The sequence below is a fragment of the Hyla sarda genome, chromosome 8, assembly GCF_029499605.1.
Source record: "Hyla sarda isolate aHylSar1 chromosome 8, aHylSar1.hap1, whole genome shotgun sequence".
NCBI lineage: Eukaryota > Metazoa > Chordata > Amphibia > Anura > Hylidae > Hyla > Hyla sarda.
The window spans coordinates 232,692,060-232,719,105 of NC_079196.1; the positions used below are offsets into that span (position 1 = coordinate 232,692,060).

Here is a 27,046-nt window from a genome sequence, read left to right on the forward strand (position 1 = left end):
GTATATAGGATCAGTATTATAGTAGGTATATTCTTGTATATAGGAGCATTATTATAGTAGTTATATTCTTGTATATAGGAGGCAATTTTTATTGTGAAAACAAACAAAATTACAATTAACATAAATTCTTACAATGCAAAACAAAAATAACAAGCATTGTACACACAATGACTACTCAACTAGAGTATGTACAGAGTAATATTAAACTTAGAAAGTCCACATTTGCTGGAAAAGGAAAAACACAAAAAAATTTAATAAAATAACATGACATCATCCATGTTAAACCAAAGAGACATTCCTCCATAATTTCCCATTATTTTGGTTCCTCCGTATCTCTAATGACTTTACCCACTGGAGCTCGGACATGATCTGGCTTACTGCTGTGTTGTGATGGAATGGCTCATTGTGTATGGACACTCTAGTTCTCATGTGCCAATGGTAATATTTAGTGATAGTAATTATAATGTACATTGTCCCCCTGTCTACAGTCCTGTTACTGGATGGTACAGCATATATGATGTCAGGGTACGTCAGGTTCTGCAGTAATGGGATGTTCAGCTTACTGGACACTTCTTCCCATATCCTCCTCCCACCCCTGCAGTCAGATATGAAATGCTCCATAGTCTCCTCCTGCTGACAACCCAGAGGACAGTTCCTATCAGAAACGCTTAGATATTTCAGGTTACCCCTGACAAAGAGCCTCCCATGGAGCGACAGCCAAGCTATGTCAAAGAATTTTGCGGGGAGTCGTTTCCCATTGAGGAACTTTAGACTTTCCTGTAAAGTGCTGGTCACACAATCCCTCAAGGCAAGCGGAGAGCAGAAGAAATCCCTACAAACCCTTACGTATAGATCCTTCCTTGGCTTACTCTCTATATAGGACTTCTCAATGCGCCATCTCTTCAGACATCTGAGCCCGTATTCCAGGTACGGGGGGAGGTAGTCACGCGTCCATCTCCCCCTCTTGAGACTGCCGCCTCGCACCCAAGACTCTGCAAAAGGCAATATCCAGTCCCTGATACTATTCGCCCACAGGGAGCTGTTGTTTGAGTCCATGCAACCAAAATTAACTTTTAGAAACATGGAGTCAAAGAACACCCTTGGATTCAGCATATCCAACCCACCCTCTCTCCTCTGTAGGTAGGTGACCCCTCTTTTTATCAGATTCAACCTGTTCCCCCAGAACATTTGGAAGAACAGGCTAAAGAGCCGAGCGGAGAAAGATTCTGGCAAAGGAAAAACAACAGAGACATATAAGAAGACGGGGACCAGGTAAGTCTTCAACATTTTAACCCTTTCTCTATAGGTCAGCCTCCAGTTCTTCCAGCGCTGAACCTTTGCATTTCCGGCTTCCAACTTCTCTTCCCAATTTAGTTTGGCGTTATCGTCCCTCCCGAATTTGACCCCTAGGATTTTAATATAGGAGGAGGCTCTCACAAATTGGGGCAGATCAAAATCTGGATCAGTATCTGATACCCAGAGAGCTTGACTCTTCTCAAGGTTGACCAGAGACCCTGAGGCCTCCGAGTAACTTCTGATGGCCGCAGACAACATCTCCACCTCACGAGGCTCAGATATCACTACGGTCACATCATCCGCGTAGGCAACAACACTCAGGGGTAGGCAGTGGGGGACCGGCACCCCCTGAAAACCACACTCCTGCAGTGACCTCAGAAACGGGTCTAAGGCAAATACATACAGCAGCGGGCTCAGTGGGCAACCTTGTCTCACCCCCGCCTCAACCCTGAAGGTGTCACCCTGCCAACCATTGATCAGAGGAAAGCTCTCGGCCTCACAATACAAAGTCTTCAGCCAATCGATGAATTGTCCCGGAATACCGTACTTTGACAAAGTGGCCCATAGATACTCGTGATCTACTCTGTCAAAGGCTTTAGCCTGGTCAAGACTGACAACATATCTCCCACACCTCAGGGCTTTACATCTCTCAAACATCTCCCTTATGGAGATCACTGCCCCAGAGATGTTCCGCCCTTTTACTGTGCCATACTGACAGCCTGCCAACAGTGCCGGGGACAGACAAACTAACCTAGAAAACAGGATTTTTGCCAGAATCTTCCTGTCGACATTCAAAAGGGCAATTGGCCTCCAGTTCTTGATGTCACTCGGCTCTTTACCTTTAGACAGCAGAATCAGCGAGGACACTCTCATGGATGGAGGCATCAGGTGACTTTCTAGACAATTTGTGTAAACATCCACGAGGATTGGAGCCAAGAGGTCTCTGAATGTCTTATAGAATTCTGCTGTTATCCCATCCGGACCTGGTGCCTTCTTCACATGTAACTTATCAATGGCCTCTTTGACCTCCGCCACCATCAAATCTGCTGTCAAAGGAGAAAAGTCCAAATCATTAGTATCAGGGAGCGGAGTTGTCTCAAAGAATTGGGTCATCTTGTCTCTATCCAAAACCTTCCTCTGAAACAAGTCAGCATAGTACGATCTCACCACCCCCAGGATACCCTCCCGAGATTCCTGCAAAACACCCTGGGAGTCAGTGAGACCGGTGACAGATTTATTTGCCAGCCGCTCCCGGCAATTCTCAAAGGGATCAGGAGACCCTAAGGACCCATAATCCCGTTCAAGAACCAGGGAGGTATACCTGCTGTACTGATACTGCCTTATCTCAGATTTCAGCCGGTCTATCCTTTGTTGGTCCCCACCCGCCGAATACAGTGACTCCAATTCTTTCCGCAGCTTGAGATACTGGCCATACTTACTCTTCCCCTTTATAACTGACAGTCTCTTTAAGAGGGTTCTGATCTCATCCTTGACATCCTCCCACCAGGCGGCCATATCATCATAGAAGTCCACCCTCTCTAGTTGACCCTGTATAAGAGAGTGAACCTGTCTCTGCACAGAAGGATCCTCTAATAGGCTGGAATTCAGTCTCCATAACCCTCTACCTGTCTCAGGACACTGTGTGACACCCAAACAGAAATATAAGGCCAGATGGTCAGAATAAGGGACGATCTTCTCATCTTTCTCACCAATCGTCTCTGTAGGACTAACCAGAGCCAAATCTATCCTACTGCTTCTTCCACCACAAAAATAGGTAAACTTTGCCTTCCGACCACCCTGCACAAACACATCTGACAACCCGGCCTGTAGAATGATTTGGTTTAAGACCTTGGAGTCTCGTGTTAGAGGTCTTTTAGATGTTCTGTCACTAGTTGTTCTGGAGGCATTAAAATCTCCGGCCAAGATGACAGGGACAGACGTGAAGAGATATGGCTTCACTTCATTATAAAGGTTAACCCTTTCAGTCACTGTCTGTGAACCATAGATATTAATGAGTCGGAGCCTTCTACCCCGAATAGTAACTTCTAGCATTAGGCACCTTCCCATCAATACCTCTGTCAGCCTATGTACAGTTACATCATTGGTGGTAAAGAGGATAGAGACCCCGGCACTTGGTTCCACAGCCAGTGACCAAAAGGATGGACCAGACCGCCATTCACGCTCTGCTTCACGTAACAGTCCTTGAGTATTTAAACGTGTCTCCTGTAAGAAGAAGATGTCAGCATCAATAGACTTTAGATGGTCATATACGACGTGTCTGGTCCTCCTCACTCTGACACTGTTCACATTACTGGAGAACACTTTAAGGGTAAAGTCGGCCATCATAACAAAAGAAAGCAGAAGAAGCAGAGATGTCACCCCCATCATCACAGATCTGAGTCCGAGCCCTCCTGCTGACCACCTGTTTCCATGTCCGATTCGGACAGACGTTTATCCCGTGGGGGTCTCCTTTTTGTGGGGGGATCACCCTCTTGGTCTTCATTAAATTCCTCTATCACTCTCTTTAGCTCCCTCTCCATCTCTTCCTCCGCGTCTGACTCTGATAGGACACTGTACCTATTTGTGATGGTCATTACACCTGACCCGGGGTCTACTTTCTTTTTGGAGGGCTTTTGGACAGTGGTCCATCCCTCCTCAGGCTTGCGGCTGGTTTTGTCTTTTTTCCGTCTCTTCTGCGGATTTATTGATGCTGGGGCAGAAGAAGACATGGCCACAACCTGCTCAGTGACCTCCCTGTTCCCCTCAGTGGCTCCTGGCTGGGACTGGTCGGGCACTGTGTCACCAATATTGTCACCCATATTGTCACCCCTAGTGTCACCTACAGTGTCACCCATATTGTCACCCCTAGTGTTATGCTGAGGCTCGGGTTGTGTCACTGCTGACCCTGACACCAATGTCTCCCCCTCCAGGTCCTCTGCCCCCTCCAGCAGGTCCTCATCAGGGAAGTCCTTACAGATGTTATGCCAGGCGTCAGGACAGTCCCTGTGGGAGTGACCGGTCTTACCACAGAGGTTGCAGCGGATGTTCTGGCAGGTGGCGCTGACATGGCCGATCTCCCCACATAAATTACACTTCACTAGGGTGCACACACTCGCGATATGACCGGTCTTCCCACACTTGAAACATTTTCTGGGCTGACCTGCATAGAAACAAACCCCTTTTTCCCGACCAATGAAAAATGAATTGGGCAGATGTTGGGTAATGTTATTAATCTGCCGTAACTTTACCAGGACCTTCCACCCGCCCGTCCATATGCCGTCCTCATCCCTGGTCTTTGTCAGGTCTGACATTAGGTCACAGTGCCTTTTTAACCATACAACAATATCCTGGGGGGGGACAGACTCGTTCCAGAATATAATGGTGACATTCGCTGTGTCCGGTCTGGAGATGGGGACAAAGCTGAACTTATTCCAGCCATCAGCATCTCTCACCCGGGTGACATGGGCCCAGAAGCGGTCCAGGTCAGACATGAGTTTGAAGCTGACGTCATAGCCCTGCCTGTCAGGAAGGTTTATCACTGCCAGGATGTTAGATGGCAGGAAGCCCATTTGGTGGCACAGAAGTTCACGGACCACAAACCTCCTGTCAGGCAGCTCCTCCTTGGCCCCTCTATGTCTGAACCTGACCACGTTCCTCCTCTTGAAAGCCTGACCCGTGTAGTTTACATTGGACATGAATGGTGACCCACGACTCCAGGCATTACCAGAGGAGGCGCCACTACTTCTACCCTCCTGCTGTACTTGGGGGCGCTGTGATGGCTGCTGACCAGCCGTACTAGGGGGGTCTGACACTTGTGTGACTAAAGGGGGGAAGTGTTGTGCATCAGACTGTACAGCCCCCTCCCCACCATCAACCTCTATACTCTGGGGGTCACAAGCCTCTGAAGGCTGAACTAATAGTGGACCTGACCCCAGAGATGACCCCAGATCCCACACAGACTGTGAAGCGCCCCCCTCTGCAGACACATTATCAGTAATATCACATACAGTCATATCATTGCAGTCACTGGCAGTATGATCCTGCACTACAGAGCCCAGCAAGCCTTGCAAAGCCATGTCCTGTGAACTCTCTGCTGCACTGCTGCCTTCAGGTAAGAGTCCACAGTCCTGCTGCTCTCTACTGCGCCCAGGGGCTTGTGGTGACTGCACTACTGTTACAGAGTTACCTTCAGGTATGTGTCCATAGTCCTGCTTCACCGTGCTGACTGCTGGGACTTGTGGTACCTCTGGAGGAGTCTCTGCAGGTCTCTGATGTTGCTGGACGCTTGCTTCTGCTTGTCTGTACAAATCCCCTTTTTCAAAAGGGAAGCTGGCTGGTCTGAGGAGTGGTCTTGCACAGAACTGCTGGATGTCCTCTTGTCTTGCACAGGACTGCTGGATGTCATCTGGACAGGTTGTAGACTTGGGTTCAGCAGTAGATGTAGATGACTTTGTTGCTGGTCTCTCCTTATATCCCTCAAATCTTTGCTGATTCCTGAAGGTTTCAGCGACTGGTCCCATCTGGTCCAATACGTCCTCCATGTCCTGCACAGTGTCAGCGAGCTGCACAGCGAGGGAGCTCAGCTTCTTGTCATGTACAGCCTGGTTATTGGGGTTTGCTGCCTTTAGCTTGTAAATACATTCAATTTGTTTCTGCAGCTGTAACTTTGTCTTTTTTAAAGTCTCAAGTCTCTTTACCAGAGCTGGGATCTGCTCGGCCAAACACAGTTCAGGCGCCCGCTGAGTATTGGGGGGCCGCGCTGGTGGGGTACTCACAGGACTCTGCTTCTGAGGTGGGATCTGTCTCGGTGTTGCTGTGGTCACTGCTGCAGGGTCACAATCTCCAGACTGGGGACTAGGCCCCTGGTTCTTCCCAGTGACCGCACTTGTGGCCCCCTGAAGCCTTCCTGGTGTACTCCCTCTGGTCCCCTCTGGCGTGCTTGTAACTTTTGCGCTGCTCCCGCTCCCGTATCGTGTGCGGTCAGAACGTATCAGGACAGGCTGCTGCAGATTCTCCTGCATGGTCTGCTTCTCCAGGGATGTTCTCCTCTGTCTGACTGCAGGAGGGGTGGATTGTACCTGCAGCCATTACCTTACTTGATGATTCCTTCTTAGCTTCCAAGACTTTCTTTTCATCTGTGCTTCTTGCTGCACCAGAACTGACAACATTCTGAACATTTCTTACATCCATAGAAACTTTAGGATTTTCATCCATGGTTTGTGGTGTCTGAGGATTAATTCCCAGAATAGGCCGAGAAGCCTGGGCCTTGCTTGGGGAGCTTCCCCACCCAGGGTGGCCCCTCCCTGGGCTTTCTCCAGACATCAGGAGAGCTACACAGACACAACCTCTCAGCTAGGAGGCAGTATTATAATAGTTATATTCTTGTATATAGGGGGCAGTAATATAGTAGTTATATTCTTGTATTATAATAGCTATATTCTTGTATATAGGGGGCAGTAATAAAGTAGTTATATTCTTGTATATAGGAGCAGTATTATAGAAGTTATATTCTTGTATATAGGAGCAGTATTATACTAGTTATATTCTTGTATATAGGAGCAGTATTATACTAGTTATATTCTTGTATATAGGAGCAGTATTATACTAGTTATATTCTTGTATATAGGAGCAGTATTATAGTAGTTATATTCTTGTATATAGGAGCAGTATTATAGTAGTTATATTCTTGTATATAGGGGGCAGTAATAAAGTAGTTATATTCTTGTATATAGGAGCAGTATTATACTAGTTATATTCTTGTATATAGGAGCAGTATTATAGTAGTTATATTCTTGTATATAGGAGCAGTATTATACTAGTTATATTCTTGTATATAGGAGCAGTATTATACTAGTTATATTCTTGTATATAGGAAGCAGTATTATAGTAGTTATATTCCTGTATATAGGAGCAGTATTATAGTAGTTATATTCTTGTATATAGGAGGCAGTATTATAGTAGTTGTATTCTTGTATATATGGGCAGTATTATAGTAGTTATTCTTGTATATAGGAGGCAGTATTATAGTAGTTATATTCTTATATATAGAAGCAGTATTATAGTATTTATATTCTTGTATATAGGAGCAGTATTATAGTAGTTATATTCTTGTATATAGGAGCAGTATTATAGTAGTTATATTCTTGTATATAGGAGCAGTATTATACTAGTTATATTCTTGTATATAGTAGGCAGTATTATAGTAGATATATTCTTGTATATAGGAGCAGTATTATAGTAGGTATATTCTTGTATATAGGAGCAGTATTATACTAGTTATATTCTTGTATATAGTAGGCAGTATTATAGTAGATATATTCTTGTATATAGGAGCAGTATTATAGTAGTTATATTCTTGTATATAGGAGCAGTATTATAGTAGTTATATTCTTGTATATAGGAGCAGTATTATACTAGTTATATTCTTGTATATAGTAGGCAGTATTATAGTAGATATATTCTTGTATATAGGAGCAGTATTATAGTAGTTATATTCTTGTATATAGGAGCAGTATTATAGTAGTTATATTCTTGTATATAGGAGCAGTATTATACTAGTTATATTCTTGTATATAGGAGGCAGTATTATAGTAGATATATTCTTGTATATAGGAGCAGTATTATAATAGTTATATTCTTGTATATAGGATCAGTATTATAGTAGGTATATTCTTGTATATAGGAGCATTATTATAGTAGTTATATTCTTGTATATAGGAGGCAGTATTATAGTAGTTATATTCTTGTATATAGGGGGCAGTAATAAAGTAGTTATATTCTTGTATATAGGAGCAGTATTATACTAGTTATATTCTTGTATATAGGAGCAGTATTATAGTAGTTATATTCTTGTATATAGGAAGCAGTATTATAGTAGTTATATTCCTGTATATAGGAGCAGTATTATAGTAGTTATATTCTTGTATATAGGAGGCAGTATTATAGTAGTTGTATTCTTGTATATATGGGCAGTATTATAGTAGTTATTCTTGTATATAGGAGGCAGTATTATAGTAGTTATATTCTTATATATAGAAGCAGTATTATAGTATTTATATTCTTGTATATAGGAGCAGTATTATAGTAGTTATATTCTTGTATATAGGAGCAGTATTATAGTAGTTATATTCTGGTATATAAGGGGTTGTATTATAGTAGATCTATTCTTGTATATAGGAGGCAGTATTATAGTAGTTATATTCTTGTATATAGGAGGCAGTATTATAGTAGTTATTCTTGTATATAGAAGCAGTATTATAGTAGTTATATTCTTGTATATATAGGTGCAGTATTATAGTATTTATATTCTTGTATATATGAGCAGTATTATAGTAGTTATATTCTTGTTTATAGGAGCAGTATTATAGTAGTTATATTCTTGTATATAGGAGCAGTATTATAGTAGTTATATTCTGGTATATAGGGGGCAGTATTATAGTAGTTTTATTCTTGTATATAGGAGGCAGTATTATAGTAGTTATATTCTTGTATATAGGAGTATTATAGTAGTTATATTCTTGTATATAGGAGGCAGTATTATAGTAGTTATATTCTTGTATATAGGGGCAGTATTATAGTAGTTATATTCTTGTATATAGGAGCAGTATTATAGTAGTTATATTCTTGTATATAGGGGGCAGTATTATAGTAGTTATATTCTTGTATATAGGAGCAGTATTATAGTAGTTATATTCTTGTATATAGGAGCAGTAGTATAGTAGTTATATTCTTGTATATAGGAGCAGTATTATAGTAGTTATAGTCTTGTATATAGGAGCAGTATTATAGTAGTTATATTCTTGTATATTGGAGCAGTATTATAGTAGTTATATTCTTGTATATAGGAGCAGTATTATAGTAGATATATTCTTGTCTATAGGAGCAGTATTATAGTAGTTATATTCTTGTATATAGGAGCAGTATTATAGTAGATATATTCTTGTATATAGGAGCAGTATTATAGTAGTTATATTCTGGTATATAGGGGGCAGAATTATAGTAGATCTATTCTTGTATATAGGAGGCAGTATCATAGTAGTTATATTCTTGTATATAGGAGCAGTATTATAGTAGATATATTCTTGTATATAGGAGCAGTATTATAGTAGTTATATTCTTGTATATAGAAGCAGTATTATAGTAGTTTTATTCTTGGACATAGGTGGTAGTATTATAGTTCTATTCCCATCTGTAGCCGAGTTGTGATTTCTAATCACTGTAACATCATCTATCCCATGAAATTAATCATTGACTCAGATCTGGAGTTGTCACTATGTTGTTGTTGCTGTTGAACCAGTAGAGATATTTTCAGGTTGTCTTTTTATTGATTTTATCTTTTTTTTTTTTTTTTTAGTGTGAAAAAAGAAATAACAAAGGAGGATAAAGAAGAGCTGAAAATCATATTCCACACTGCGCAGAAACTGACAGGTAATGTGTTTCCTCATCTATATTTATAAAACTCAATGTATGTATATATATATATATATATATATATATTATGTGTATGTATGTACAGTGGGGAAAAGAGTATTTAGTCAGCCACCAATTGTGCAAGTTCTCCCCCTTATAAAGATGAGAGGCTGTAATTATCATCTTAGGTTAATTAGAGATGAGCGAACTTTTCAAAAATTAGATTTGGCCGATTCGCCGAATTTTCCGAAAAAGTTTGTTTCGATCCGAATTTGTTTGCAGCAAATCTATATTAAAAAAGGCTATTTCTAGCCTACATACAGCCTCTATAGGGGTATAGAACACTTTGTTGTGTCCTAAAATGCATATGAAGTGTGCTGGGGTAGTGAAATAATACTGTTAGGTTCACACTGGGATGAACCAGGTTCAGTATATGGTTCGTGTATACGGCTGGGGAGAGGGGGGCGGTGCTTTATCGCGGCACCCGCACTGAGCCATCTCTGGCTGACCGGAGTGAACCGCAGCCTTCGGTCGGCTGGGTTTTCGGCCGTATGCGGTTGGCCGACCTATAGACATGCATTAAATGCAGTTCCCGTATGCGGCTGAGTGCGGGCGCCGCAATTAAGCCTCGCCCCCTCCCCCCAGCCGTATACGGGAACCGTATACTAAAAATCGTGGTTCACCGCAGTGTGAACCTAGATCAGTGTTTCCCAACCAGTGTGCCTCCAGCTGTTGCAAAACTACAACACCCAGCATGCCTGGACAGCCAGCAACACCTGGAGGCACACTGGTTGGGAAACACTGACCTAGATATTGCCTGAATGACACAGCCTGGAGTTAGGTGATGCATGAGCTCACAGTGTACTTACACCCGCCGGGTGCTACCTATGAGAAATCTTAGGTACTTTAATTTTCCAAAATTGTTTTTTTTTTTTTTTTTTTGGGGGGGGGATTGTGAAGCCCTGGTGCCACACACTATCCACAAATTTGAAATTCCCAGACCCAGGCCCCACCTCTGCGGCATCAGTAACCCATATATTGCCTGAAGGACACAGCCTGGAGTTGGCTGATGCACCAGTACAGACCAGGGCTTCACAATCCCCCCAAAAAACAACACAATATGAGAAATTTTTGAAAAACATTTTGTATAGCGGGTGCTACCTATGAGAAAATTCCAAATTCTCGGACCCAGGCCCCACCACAGCGGCATCAGTAACCCATATATTGCCTAAAGGACACAGACTGAAGTTGACTGATGCACGAGTACACACTACACACCCGTCACCCGGGCTTCACAATCCACCCCCCCCCCCCAAAATCAACAAAATTGTATAATTTTCTTTTAAAAATGTAGACCTTTGTGTAAAAACAAGCGCATATCCAACATTTCAGAAGACTCTATAATGCAGGACGGTGGACCACCCAAAGACATTCTTCTCAAAAATAATAAACCACACAATGTTTGACATTTAAAAAAATAATAATTATAAAAAATGTGTGTAAGCGCATATTTCTCCAAAAGATCAGATCACCAAAGGAGTTTTTTCGCCAAAAATGATTAAGCAGAGTAATCCCTCTCCGTATTTTTATTTTATTTTCATAAAAAAATCACACGCAACAAGCGTTCCATTGTGTAACAGTTAGCATTCTGCAAAATTCTATTTTATTACTGATAAAATTATCAGTAAATTTAACAATAACACTACCCAAGAGTGTTTAACCTCTTAAGGACGCAGGGCGTATGGATACGCCCTGCGTTCCGAGTCCTTAAGGACCGAGGGCGTATCCATACGCCCGTGGGAATTCCGGTCCCCACCGCTAGCCGGTTGGGGACCGGAGCCGGATGCCTGCTGAAATCATTCAGCAGGTACCCTGGCACATTGCCCCGGGGGGTCCTGAGACCCCCCCATGTCGGCGATTGGAGAGAATCGCATGTCAATTCAGACATGCGATTTTCTCCAATTCCGGGCTGATCGGGTCTCTGGTGAACCGATCACCCGGAAAATAGGGCTGATCGGAGTTGTCAGCAACAACCTCGATCAGCCTAAAGGATTGGAGTGAGATTGCAAAGCTGCGATCTCCTCATATCCCCTGCCATTACTCAGAACGGAGTTCTGACCAATGGCAGCGCAGGACAGGGGGTTGCCATGGCAACCCCCCATTCTGCCCGCCCCTGGATGTCGAGGGGCTCTGAGAAGAAGATGGAGGCCGTACCTGCAGGAGAAGATACCTGGGGACCTGGGATCTTCAATGGAGCCTGCAGGATCCTGATCAGGTAGGGAATCGACAGTGGGGGGGGGGGGGGGGGAATTGAAAGTGAAAGTAAATCGATCTTTACTGTGGCAACCCCTAGGGGGGCCAAACTGCAACTCCCAGCATGCCCAGAGAGCCAAAGGCTGTCTGGGCATGCTGGGAGTTGTAGTTTTGCAACATCTGGAGGGTCACAGTTTGGAGACCACTGTTACAAAGTCGTAAAGTCATGGATTGTTCTCAATCATCATCTGGGAAGACCTATAAGAAGATAGCAAAACAATTTCAAATGTCAATATCCTCTGTTCGGAATGTAATTAAGAAATGGCAGTCATCAGGAACAGTGGAAGTTAAATCAAGATCTGGAAGACCAAGAAAAATATCAGACAGAACAGCTCGCAGGATTGTGAGAAGAACAATTCAAAACCCACGTTTGACTGCACAATCCCTCCAGAAAGATCTGGCAGACACTGGAGTTGTGGTACACTATTCCACTATAAAGAGATACTTGTACAAATATGGTCTTCATGGAAGAGTCATCAGAAGAAAACCTCTTCTACGTCCTCACCACAAAAATCTGTGTTTAAACTTTGCAAATTAACATATAGACAAGCCTGATGCATTTTGGAAACAAGTTCTGTGGACCCATGAGGTTAAAATTGAACTTTTGGGCCGGAATGAGCAAAGGTATGTTTTGGAGAAGAAGGGGAACAGAATTTAATGAAAAGAACCTCTGTCCAACTGTTAAGCTTGGGGGTGGATCAATCATTCTTTGGGGTTGTATTGCAGCCAGTGGCACAGGGAACATCTCACGAGTAGAAGGAAAAATTGATTCAATAAAATTTCAGCAAATTTTGGATGCTAACTTGATGCCAACTGTGAAAAAGCTGAAGTTAAAGAGAGGATGGCTTCTACAAATGGATAATGATCCTAAACACACCTCGAAATCCACGGGGGATTACATCAAGAGGCGTAAACTGAAGGTTTTGCCATGGCCTTCACAATCTCCTGACCTCAACATAACTGAAAATCTATGGATAGACCTTAAAAGAGCAGTGCGTGACAGACAGACCAGAAATCTCAAAGAACTGGAAGACTTTTGTAAGGAAGAATGGGCAAAGATACCTCAAACAAGAATTGAAAGACTCTCGGCTGCTACAAAAAGCATTTACAAGCTGTGATACTTGCCAAAGGGGGCAGTACAAGATATTAACTCTGCAGGGTGCCCAAACTTTTGGAGATGCCATTTTTTTGTTTTATGTTATTTTGAAAGTGTAAATGATGGAAATAAAATGTAACTTTTGTTGACATATTATAAGAATGTCTAATCTGTAATTTGATGCCTTTTGGAGATTTTTCCATCTTTCCTTGGCTTCTTTATGCACATTAATACAAATTTTTACCTGGGGTGCCCAAACTTTTGATCCCCACTGTACATGGCCCCATTCATTCTTTCCTTTACACGGATCAGTTGTCTGGTAACTTTGCTGAAAAACAGCCCCAAAGCATGATGTTTCCACCCCCATGCTTCACAGTACGTATGGTGTTCTTTGGATGCAACTCAGCATTCTTTCTCCTCCAAACACGACGAGTTGAGTTTTTATTAAAAAGTTCTACTTTGGTTTCATCTGACCATATGACATTCTCCCAATCCTCTTCTGGATCATCCAAATGCTCTCTAGCAAACTTCAGACGGGCCCGGACATGTACTGGCTTAAGCAGGGGGACACATCAGGTACTGCATGATTTGAGTCCCTGGCGGCGTAGTGTGTTACTGATGGTAGCCTTTAGGTAAACAGGTAATTCCTCAGTCACCTTTTCAGCCAGAGCCCTGGTGCACGAAACGGTGTGAACCAACACCAAGATAATATGAAAGAGTAAAAGTCCAGCGCAGTATCTTGTGCAAATCAAAAGAAGATTCTTTATTCAAGCCATAAGACAGCATGATGGTAGCCTTTGTTACTTTGGTCTCAGCTCTCTGCAGGACATTCACTAGGTTTCCCCGTGTAGTTCTGGGATTTTTGCTCACCGTTCTTGTGATCATTTTGACACCACAGGGTGAGATCTTACGTGGAGCCCCAGATGGAGGGAGCTTATCAGGGGTCTTGTATGTCTTCCATTTTCTAATAATTGCTCCCACAGTTGATTTCTTCACACCAAGCTGCTTGTCTATTGCAGATTCAGTCTTCCCAGCCTGGTGCAGGTCTATAATTTTGTTTCTGGTGTCCTTTGACAGCTCTTTGATTTTGGCCATAGTGGAGTTTGGAGTGTGACTGTATGAGGTTGTGGACAGGGGTCTTTTATACTGATAACAAGGTTAAACAGGAGCCATTAATACAGGTAACGAGTGGAGGACAGAGGAGAATGTTAACCCGTACAGGACCCAGGGCGTACGGATATGCCCTGGGTACCTGGGTCTTAAGGACCCAGGGCGTACAGGTACGCCCGTGTGAATTTCAGTCCCCGCCATGCGCCGGGCAGGGACTGGGCCGGGGTGACTGCTGATATCTATCAGTAGGCACCCCGTGCCAATGTCCAGACTGATCACCGCAAATCACAGTTTCCTGGTCATACGGGTCACCGATCACCCGGTGACCCGGAAAATAAGGGGGATGGGGGTTGTTTAAGACACACACCATCTTCCTGAAGGGATAGGAGTGAGGTGGCAGGGGTTTCACCCCTCCTATCCCTGCCCCCGATCTGCTATTGGTCGTCAGAAGCGACGACCAATAGCAGATCAGGGTTGGGGTTAACTTTTGGTTTCCCCGCTCTGCCCGGTCACTCTAGACCAGACCGAGCGGGGGAACAGACGGGAACCGGCGCCGAAGGTCTACTTACCTTCGGTGGCGATCCTCTGCGACGATCCTTGGTGGCGGCAATGACGTGCGGCAGGATACAGGAGAGGTAAGTTGTTGCCTAGCAACATCTGGAGGGCTAGTGGTCTCTAAACTGTAGCCCTCCAGATGTTGCAAAACTACAACTCCCAGCATGCCCAGACAGCTGTTTGCTGTTTGGGCATGCTGGGATTTTTAGTTTTGCAACAACTGGAGGGCCACAGTTTAGAGATCACTGTGCAGTGGTCTCTAAACTGTAGCCCTCCAGCTGTTGAAAAACTACAAATCCCAGCATGCTCAAACAGCAAACAGCTGTCTGGGCATCCAGGGAGTTGTAGTTGTGTACCTCCAGCTGTTGTATAACTACATCTATCAGCATGCCCTTCGGTAATCAGTATATGATCGGAGTTGCAGTTTTGCAACAGCTGGAGGCACACTGGTTGGAAAATAGAACCTAACTTAGGATTTTCAACCAGTTTGCCTCCAGCTGTTGCAAAAGTACAACTCCCAGCATGCCCTGTCTGTCAGTACATGCTGGGAGTTGTAGTTTTGCATCAGCTGAAAGTTTGCCCCCCCCCCCCCCATGTGAATGTACAGGGTACAGGGTACATTCACACAGGCAGGTTTACAGTAAGTTTCCTGGTTCAAGTTTGAGCTGCGCAAACTCCTAGCGGGAAACTCACCGTAAACCCCGCCAGTGCGAATGTACCCTAAAAACACTACACATAATAAAGGGTAAAACACTACATATACACCCCCTTACACTGTCCCCCTAATAAAAATGAAAAATGTATCGTACGGCAGTGTTTCCGAAACGGAGCCTCCAGCTGCAAAACAACAACTTCCAGCATATTCGGACAGCCACTGACTGTCCAGGCATGCTGGGAGTTTAACAACAGCTGGAAGCACCCTGTTTGGGAATCACTGGCGTAGAATACCCCTATGTCCACCCCTATGCTATCCCTAATTTGGTCCTCAAATGCGCATGGCGCTCTCTCACTTCAGAGCCCTGTCATATTTCAAGGAAGCAGTTTAGGACCACATATGGGGTATTTCCGTACTCGGGAAAAATTGCATTACAAATTTTGGGGGGCTTTTTCTCCTTTTACCCCTTATGAAAAGGTAAAGTTGGGGTCTACACCAGCCTGTTAGTGTAAAAAAATAAAAAAAAATTACACTAACATGCTGGTGTTGCCCTTTACTTTTTATTTTCACAAGCCTTAAAAGTAAAAATAGACCCCCAAAATTTGTAACACAATTTCTCCTGAGTAGAGAAATACCCCATAAGTGGGCGTAAAATGCTCTGTGGACGCACAACAAGGCTCAGGAGTGAGAGCGCACTATGTACATTTGAGGCCTAAATTGGTGATTTGCACAGGGGTGGCTGATTTTGACAGCGGTTCTGACATAAACGCAAAAAAAGAAATACCAACATGTGACCCCATTTTGGAAAATACACCCCTCACGGAACATAACAAGGGGTACAGTGAGCATTTACACCCCACATTACACCCCATCGTTAAAGTTGGATGGGAAAATAAGAAAAAAAAAATGTTAGCCCACTGTTCCAAAGATCTGTCAATCACCAGTGGTGTATAAATGCTCACTGCACCCCTTATTAAATTCTGTGAGGGGTGTAGTTTCCAAAATGGTGTCACATGTGAGGGGGGGGGGGGGGCTCACTGTTCTAGCACCACGGGTGCTTTGTAAACGCACATGGCCCCTGACTTCCATTCCAAACAAATTCTCTCTCCAAAAGCTCCATGGTGCTCCACCTCTTCTGAGCATTGTAGTTTGCCAGCAGAGCACTTGACATCCACACATGGGGTATTTCCATACTCAGAAGAAATGGGGTTACAAATTTTGGGGGGCATTTTCTCCTATTACCTGGTAAAATTTGGGGGAAAAACAGCATTTTAATGAAAAATTTATATTTTTTAATTTACACATCTGACTAACAAAACGTAGTCAAACACCTGTGGGGTGTTAAGGTTTACTGTACCTCTTGTGTTGTTTCCAAAATAGTATGCCATGTGTTTTTTGTTTTTTTTGTTTTTTGCTGTTCTGGAACCATAGGGGCTTCCTAAATGCAACATGCTCCCCAAAAACCATTTCAGCAAAATTTGCTTTACAAAAGCCAAATGTGACTCCTTCTCTTCTGAGCATTGTATTTCGCCCGCAGAGCATTTTACATCCTAACATGGGGTATTTCCAGACTCAGAAGAGATGGGGTTACAAATTTTGGGTGGCATTTTCTCCCATTACCCTTTGTAAAAATTGAAAATTTGGGGGAAAAACTGCACTTTAGTGAATTTTTTTTTTTTCATTTACACATCCGACTTTAATGAAAAGTCGTCAAACACCTGTGGGGTGTTAAGGCTCACTGTACCCCTTGTTATGTTCCGTGAGGGGTGTAGTTTCCAAAAGAGTATGCCGTGTTTTTTTTTTTTTTTTTTTGCTGTTCTGGCACCATAGGGGCTTCCTAAATGTGACATGCCCCCCAAAAACCATTTCAGCAAAATGTACTCTCCAAAATCCCATTGTCACTCCTTCCCTTCCCTACTGCGCCCGCCGAACACTTGTCATACACATATGAGGTATTTCCTTACTCACGAGAAATTGGGTTACAAATTTTGGGGGCTTTTTCTCCTAATACCCTTTGTAAAAATTCAAAAACTGGGTCTACAAGAACATGCAAGTGTAAAAAAAAAAAATTAAGATTTTGAATTTTCTCCTTCAATTTGCTGCTATTCCTGTAAAACACCTAAAGGGTTAACACACTTACTGAATGTTGTTTTGAATACCTTGAGGGGTTCAGATTTTATAGTGGGGTCATTTGTGGGGTATTTCTAATACGAAGGCCCTTCAAATCCACTTCAAAACTGAACTGGTCCCTGACAAATTGCGTTTTTTGAAAATTTTGTGGAAAATTGGAAAATTGCTGCTGAACTTTGAAGCCCTCTGGTGTCTTCCAAAAGTAAAAACATCTCAACTTTATGATGTAAACATAAAGTAGACATATTGTACATGTGAATCAATATATAATTTATTTGGAACGTCCATTTTCCTTATAAGCAGAGAGCTTCAAAGTTAAAAAAAAGCCAAATTTTTTCATCAAATTTTGGAATTTTTCACCAAAAAATTATGCAAGTATTAATAAAATTTTACCATCAACATAAAGTAGAATATGTCACGAAAAAACTTTCTCGGAATCAGAATGAAAAGTAAAAGCATCCCAGAGTTATTAATGCTTAAAGTGACAGTGGTCAGATGTGCAAAAAATAGCCGGGTCCTACAGGTCTGTGAGAGAAAGAAATCTTGCTTGTTAGTAGGTGACCAAATACTTATTTTCTACCATAATTTGCAAATAAATTATTTATGTATCAGACAATGTGATTTTATTGATTTTTTTTCTCACTCTGTCTCTCATAGTTGAGGTTATAACCTATAATGGAAATTACAGCCTCATCTCTATTAGTGGGAAAAACTTGTACAATTGGGGGCTGACTAAATACTTTTTTGTATGTATGTGTATGTATTTAAGTATGTGTGTATGTATGTGTTTATATATGTGCGTATGTATGTATGTATGTGTTTATATATGTGTATGTATGTATGTGTGTATGTATGTGTGTGTATATATGTATGTAAGTGTTTATGTATGTGTATGTATGTATGTATGTGTGTATGTATGTGTTTATATATGTGTATGTATGTGTGTGTTTATGTATGTATGTATGTGTTTATATATGTGTATGTATGTCTATGTATGTGTCTGTTTATGTATGTATGTATGTGTATGTATTTGTGTGTATATATGTATGTAAGTGTTTATGTATGTATGTATGTATGTATGTATGCGTATGTATGTTGTGTGTATGTGTGTATGTATGTGTGTGTATATATGTATGTAAGTGTTTATGTATGTATGTATGTATGTATGTGTATGTATTTGTGTGTATGTATGTTGTGACAATCCGTCTTGGGGATTAGCTCTGGGATCGTCCTGGACTACGCCACAGGATGCATTTCTTCTCAATAAACCAGTAAACAAACGCTTATAATGCAAATCTGGCACCTTGCCAGTTTTATTAGACAGGTTGCAGGGAAAGAAATAAACAAAAAGCAGGACCAAAACAAAATCCTAGACCGTCTGGTCACTGACTAAACACATCAGCTTGTCCTGACTAACAACCGCTGAGCTTCCCTCAGCCAGTTAAAGGGGTTATCCAGGAAAAAACTTTTTTATATATAAAATCTTAATCCTTTCAGTACTTATGAGCTGCTGAAGTTGAGCTGTTTTTTTTCTGTCTAAGTGCTCTCTGATGACACGTGTCTCGGGAACCGCCCAGTTTAGAAGCAAATCCCCATAGCAAACCTCTTCTACTCTGCTCTCTGCTGACATCTCTGCTTGTCTCGGGAACTGCACACTGTTGCCAGACAGAAAACAACAACTCAACTTCAGCAGTTGATAATTATTGAAAGGATTAAGATTTTTTAATAGAGGTAATTTACAAATCTGTTTAACTTTCTGGAGCCAGTTGATATATAAAAAAAAGTTTTTTCATGGAATACCCCTTTAAACATATGTCCCCTGCAACCTTCTACTCACAATTCATGTCACTCTCTTTGAGCCCCTCATAGCTCGGGCTGTGTCCTCCTCAGCAGGCTCTGTCTCTTCCCTACAGCCCACATGCTGTCTCCTAGGAAGAGCCCACATTAGACTGAGTCTCCATCTCATATACACCTCCCTTCCCTCCTGCCTCATTACTTAAGAAGCAGGTGAGAGCTTCTGCAGGGTGAGCCAAGGAAATACACCCTTTCCTTGCCACACTGCCACAATGTGTATAAATGTATGTTTCAGACGAGATATGAGGACGGGATATGAGGATGAGATATAAGGACAGCATTTGAGGAAAGCATATAAGGATAGGATATGAGCTTGTTATTAGTTTTGGGAGTGAATATTTACATTTCAAATTTTTATCACGAATATTGCATTTACATTCGCTTTATATTCGAAATTGCGAATATTCGTGTTTTTTTTTTAACACATCACAGTGATCATCATCCTTTCCTGCTTCCAACTTGTGATCTAAAGAATGCTCCAACTGTGTGAGACTGTGGAGCGCAAATTTTTCGCATATGCGCATATTCGCATATTCCTTCTTTTAGCTTGAGAGAATTATGCAAATACACTTGTCAGAGGTTAACAACAACATCCCCAGCAACCAATAGTAAAGTTGCCCACCCCTTCACTGTTTTCTTCCATGAATACGCAAATATGCAACGAATATGTGAATGCACAAGGAATATGATGAATATAGGACGAATATAATGAATATAGGACGAATATTCATCCATATATTCGAGAAATATCGCAAATTCGAATATGGCCTATGCCGCTCATCACTACTTGTTATATACGGCCGGGTAATGAGGATGGGATATGAGGAGAGGTTATGAGGATAGGATTTGAGGTCGGGATAGAAGGCCGGAATATGAGGTTGAAATATGAGGGAAGGAAATGAGGAAGGAATATAAGGTTGGGATATTTGTTCAAGATATGAGGGAGGGAATATAAAGTTGGGATATGAGGACAGAATATGTGGTGGGGATATGAGGATGGGATATAAGGTTGGGATATGAAGAAAGGATATGAGAACGGGATACGAGGATGGGATATGAGGAGGAGATATGAGGACAGGATATGAGGTCTGGATTTGAGGTCAGGATATGAGGATGAGATATGAGGTTGGCATATGAGCATGGGACATAAGGACGGGATATGAGGAGGAGATATGAGGACAGGATATGAGGAGGAGATATGAGGACGGTATATAAGGTCTGGATATAAGGTCTGGATTTGAGGTCAGGATATGAGGACGGAATATGAGGTTTAGATATGAGGACGGAATATGAGGTTTAGATATGAGGACGGAATATGAGGTTGCGATATGAGGACGGAATATGAGGTTGCGATATGAGGACGGGATATGAGGTTGGGATTTGAGGTTAGGGTATAAGGATGGGATATGATGTCAGGATATGAGGACAAGATATGAGGTCAGGATATTAGGATGGGATATGAGGAAGAGATATAAGGACAGGATATGCGGACAAGATCGTACTCATATGTTCCTTTTTCTCTCCCACAATGATTAAATAGGAAAAACTCGGCCACGCTGGGTATTCTGCAAATCGTCTATATAATCAGGGTCTGCTCTAAAGCCTTGTTCACACACAGTTTATGCAGTTCTCCCCAACCAAAATCACAAATACATTTATTCTTTCCATATTTTGTTTTCATTTTGGGAGCCACCTCCATTCTAAATGAGTAAAAAAGTCCAATAATAGACAATCGGCTAAGATTAATATGTAATAATCTCTTCCTACATGGGGACAAGATTCTTATATATTATTCACGAGATCGGAGCTGACGTCAAATACACAGTTTAGGTATTTTACAGAATTTTTAAGTCTCCAACTCTCCGAACATTTACAACAATATATTCTGTGCTCCATATTTTATTAGAGGAACTCCGAGCATCGGACGAGCAAAGCTTTACCAAAACTGTCCCATCTGAACAAGTAACGGACACAGCTCAACTCCTTCCCCTTTCCACTCAATAAGTACTGCACAAGTCACAGAGCATGCCCCCTACACTCTCCCACTGGAGATAATTACTGCACAAGTTATAGAATATGACCACTACATTCTCACTTTAGAAGTCTTTATAGTTCTGGTCCCTGCAGTGTGGCATTTCTGAGTTTGAGGATATAAAATCATAGGCCCATTCAGTCAATCAGTGGCTGAGACATAACACCACTGTGGCAACTGACTGGCTGAGCGGGTGTAGGGTGTCATGTCTCAGGACACAGAAGCACCATGCAGCAGGGACTGGAGCAGCATGACACTAGTGAGGGCGGGAGAACAAGGAAGGTAGACTTATGTTTGCTTTTTTTTTTTTTCATTTATTTGTCACTTTGAGATATCACCTTTAATTTTCTCTCCCTGCACAATGACCTCAGAACAGGTGACAGAGCATGCCCACTACACTCCTCCATAGAAAAATCAGTTATATTTAGTCTACATGTTTGTATGGTCCATGTGGCTACTGTAGAGAATACTTCTAAATGTTGTTAACAGCAGCTCAGACAATATTGTGGTATCCCGGTACCGTATTACATACTGTACCTAGTGTAGAGGTCCCCAAAGTCAGAGTAACTACGTTCAGGTAGGGTTCCTCAGGTGGGACAGCCCCTAGTTGTCTCTTCTCAAGTCTAATTCTCTAATGTTAATACGTGTATCAGGGGCGGACACAGACCACAGACAGCAGAGGGCCCCTGTGTAAAGAATGTGCCTAGCCCCCCCCCCCCCCATACGTCAATTGTTCAGGAATCCCTCCCCTCTTCATATGTCACTTACTCAGATTGACCCCCATATGCTGCAGCTCATTCAGGCCCCCCACAGTAGGCAGCATAGATTCCCCACATTAGGTAGCATAGATTTCCCATATTAGGTAGCAGTTTCTTCACATTAGGTAGCCTAGTTTCCCCACATTAGGTAGCCTAGTTTCCCCACATTAGGTAGCAGTTTCCCCACATTAGGTAGCATAGATTCCCTACATTAGGTAACAGTTTCCCCACATTAGGTAGCAGTTTCCCCACATTAGGTAGCAGTTTCTTCACATTAGGTAGCATAGATTCCCTACATTAGGTAAAAGTTTCCCCACATTAGGTAGCATACCCCCCCCTCCCCACACACACACACGCACATAGACACACACATAGACACACACATATACACACTTAACTGGCCTGCGCAGCGCTTCTCCTTTCTGGCGGTGGCCTGACGAGTGACGTCACTGATGACCTCCTGCGTGGGTCTGCGGAGGTACGCCACTTGTGTGACGTCCCTGGTCAGACCCGGGTCGGCCGGCTGTAGACTCACTGCCTAAAGTGCCAGGGACAGCCTGGGGGTAAAAACCAGCCCTGGAAATTATTGTATATCAGCTCCACAGCATTGTGTCATATCTCACGGAGTACACCACTACTTCGCTAAATGTTTCAGTAAAATGGTGTCAGCATTCAAGATCCAATCAAAGTCCATAAATTCAAAAGGTAAAAAGGCGCAAAGTTTGAAAAAGGTTCTATGTAAAAATCCTGTATACTGAGACCAATATTACCAAGCATACAAGGAGAATTATTATCACCATACATATGACCATCATACATACTGTCACTGACCAAATCCTGTATACTGAGATTGATATTATTATTAATACCAGTATACAAGGGACAAATAATACCGTCACACCATGACCACTAATACCACAGAATGACTAATATCCCCACACTGCTACTGAAAAAAATCCACTATGCAATGCCCAAGGTTTACCCTGTACAGTGATCATATACAGGTAGATACCAACACTACACAGGCCCTACAGACTATACAATTGCTTACAGTTGCAATCACAGGTGACATCATCTTTGTTCAGAGTCGTTCACTTTTACTTTTCTTCTCCATCGGTCCTGGGCATCATGAAGACTTCTCCCGTCCAGGACTTGTCTCTGCAGAATCTGCCAGACAAAAAATTTAGGCCCCTTGTTTCAGCACCATCCATGCTACTATACAAACTTGCAATCAATATTGTCTCATACAGTAATAGTGATCCCATATAGCAGTTAGGCCCCCTCTGTGCCCCCATACAGTAGATAGACCCCCTCTGTGCCCCCATACAGTAGATAGGCCCCTCTGTGCCCCCATACAGTAGATAGACCCCCTCTGTGCCCCATACAGTAGATAGGCCCCTCTGTGCCCCATACAGTAGATAGACCCCCTCTGTGCCCCATACAGTAGATAGGCCCCTCTGTGCCCCATACAGTAGATAGACCCCCTCTGTGCCCCCATACAGTAGATAGACCCCCTCTGTGCCCACTTACAGTAGATAGGCCCCTCTATGCCCCCATACAGTAGATAGCCCCCTTTGTGCGACCATATAGCAGTTATATTAGATAGGTCCGTGTTTCCCAACCAGGATGCCTCAAGCTGTTGCAAAACTACAACTCGCTGTCCGGGCATGCTGGGAGTTGTAGATTTGCAATAGCTGGAGGCGCCCGGGTTGAGAAACACTGAGATAGTTAATCAGGCTCCCCCCCCCCAACCATTTCGCCCTGTATAGATAGATTGATCTCCCCTCCCCCTTCAGGAAAGTAGGTAGACAAGTTCCCCTCCCCCCTTTCCACTCTCTATAGATAGACTAATCTCCCCCCCCCCCTTTAGGCAGGTAGGTAGGTAGACAGGCTCCCCTCCCCCCTTTCCACCCTCTATAGATAGCCTTATCCCTCCCTCCTTTAGGCAGGTATTTAGACAGACTTTTCACCCTCCATAGAGAGCTCGATTCCCCCCCCCCCTTTGTGCAGGCAGGTAGGTAGGTAGGTAGGCTTTATCCCAAGCCCCCCCCCCCCCCCTCCATTCCCACTCCCTATTTTACTGCAAAATAAAAAAAAAAGATAACAAACAAATAAAAACCAAAACAACAACTTCCATGCGGAGCAGTAACGTCCGCATCATCACGTAGGCGGCGTGATGATGTCATATCATCGCACCGCCCATGCCGGACGTCCTGGCTTCTCCGTAGTGGGTTAGTGGACTGAGTGGCGCAGCTGGGAGCTTATAGCTCTCAGCTCCGCCGCTGCATATAAGGTCCAGATACTAGTGTCAGTACCTCGTATGCTAAAGTGAGGCAGCGGCGGCCGGCCCATGCTACTTTTCGCATTGTGCAGCCACTGCCGGACTATGGGATAGACTATGCGGCCGCTTTAGAACAGTGAGCAGTGGCAGCGCAGTGCCTTTCAAAGGTTGGCGGGCCCCCTTACATGCTGGGCCCCTGTGCAGCTGAACCAGCTGCACAGGCGATATGTCCGTCCCTGACGTGTATATATTTAATAATAGTATATATCTAATATAATGTATAGTACTTACCTTGTGTAATGTTGCAGGACCTTCGGTGATGTGATCGTGTTAATAACCTCTATGGTATGTTGGAGGACCTTTAGAGGTCCTTGGGTCACATGTTACCCAAAAGTCTTTGTAACGGTGATTGACATCAGTATGGACCAATTAGCACTAGTCCAGCCCCTGCCCATATAAGGGAGCTGAAGCCAATTATCGCTCTCTCGGGTTGCTGCTCCAGTGGATGCCGGACTAGCAGGACGGATCTACGCAACTTTCAAAGACACGCTAGGCCTGAAAAACTACCGGCCTCAGCTGAATCAAAACCGTGAGTTCTAATCTAAACCCTGCTAATGCTGGCATGACTACTGGACCGCAACTACATCCCCTAAATCCAGTGGAACAGTGCACAATACTAAAAGACTCTAACCTTTGTCAATCTCCAAAGTAAGCAGTTGTATGCCTAGAGACTGTTCTGTTATTGAAGCTTGCAGAAAACCTTCAGTAAAAGTTCATCCTGTTTCAGAAAACTCTCCTGTTGTGGACAATCTATTATTATCTACCTCCCTATCGCTCTTGGGAAGGGTGGCGGTAGGACAAGCATTACTGAGGACCCCTCACCCTGTAGATTAGATAGATTGTATATAGTATGGGGCTATACAAAAACCTTAGTTGGGTATTACCTCACGGCAATTAAGGGTAGAAAAAAAGAAGAAAAGTTGATCCCTGTGAAGGATTGAGGTGCCTTATTAAAATGTAACTTTTAATAGTTATACGCTTAAAAATCTTAACCAAATAATAGTGCTCTAATAGTGCAACCAAAAAAAAAAAAAAAAAAAACAGATCTGTCCACATCCGATACGGACATATCGGAGACAGAAAGAAATATAGGAAGGACAGATAGGGGGCGTCCATCACAAAGGGGTCGTCGTTCAAGGGGCTATTATAAACCTGTCAGCAAAGCAAGAATTAACCCGCTGCCGGAAAAGCGCTCAAAGAAAGCCTGCGCTGCGCCACGACCCACCCCTGGGCGTGGCTACCAAGTGAGTGTATCACAGCCGAAAGGGAATTTGAAATGACAGTTGTTGTTTCCGGGGGGACAGGAAGTCAGGGCTAAACCGATGACGTCCTTCCGGCCGGCAGCCATTTTGGCGAAGCCCAGTATAAAGGGAACCTTACACAGCAACCTCTTCAGTCTGCACAAAGGAGAACCGGAAGGTACAGACATAGCAGAGAGCAGCGTTCCACGTGGTGTGCGCCCAAAGATGGCACCGGAACAATGGAAAGTTACGGCGGGCTCAGCCCAACTGTTCCACAATCTTGCCGATCGATTGCAGCGGTTGTCATTCGATGAAGAGGGGGCCTGCAATCTTCCTCCACTGCCCGATGCTGACGACGGCGGGCTGTAAACTCCTCCAGGAGACACCGCAGGGACACCTGGAGCTCCTTCACCGGTGAGACTGTCCCCTCATCACCGGACGTGGGGTTCGTGGGCTGAGATCCCGACGGAGGAATCCTCTGTGAGTACACCATCAGAGGCTGCCTTCTCTTCCTCCACCAGCCCTGAACCAGAAATACCCCTGTCTGCTTTGCAGAGCACACGACCGCACTCACCAAAATTGCCTCAATGGGTCTTTGGGGATAAACTTGACTTTATTCAGTACATGCATGATGTTCTCCAATCCCTGACTGGGAAACCCTTTCCACCGGTTGCTAAGGCACAGCAGGAAAGGGCCCGTCAGGAGGCCGAAATAGCCGATTTGATGGACAAGCTAAAGGCCCGACACAGAGAACTTTATGCCCCCAAGCATGTGCATCTGCCTCATCAGGAAAGGATCCGCTACCAAGAGAACACCAAAGAAATGGAGGCACTCTTCATCCGCATGTGGGATCATCCCTGAGAAGGGGAGAAGCCCTTGAAACGTCACAGAGCAACAGTTGCCAAGTTCGACAAGGTCAAAGGTTACGGTACCCTTCTTGATTGCCACACCGGCTATACCATCCTCGTAAACCGGCGAGCTGTACAGAGGCCATATCTACACAAAAAGTTCCATTCCCTGGAGGTGGGCGAGATAGTGGAGTACACCCCCGCCCAGGGCCTGCGAGGAGAGTGGGCTGCCGCAGTCACAAGACCAGCCGCTCCAACCCAGCTTCCTTTCAAGTACTTTCCTTCTGATGATTGGGAAGCGGACCCCTTCAAGCTGACGCCGAAATATCCTGCTCCTGATGCCTCCACCTACAAACCCAAGGAGGAGTCCATACAGCAGCAGCCACTTCCTTCTACCTTCAACAAAGT

At 43.5% G+C, this 27,046-nt stretch overlaps 1 protein-coding gene across 1 annotated transcript in view; it reads left to right on the forward strand.

Annotated features, from left to right (window-relative positions):
- Positions 1-27,046, forward strand: part of LOC130284947 (uncharacterized) — a 71,438-nt gene that overhangs the window by 40,872 nt on the left and 3,520 nt on the right. The window contains exon 3 of the mRNA XM_056535931.1: positions 9,650-9,723. Within this exon, the coding sequence (XP_056391906.1) occupies positions 9,650-9,723 (74 nt within the window). The remainder of the gene's footprint in view (positions 1-9,649; positions 9,724-27,046) is intronic.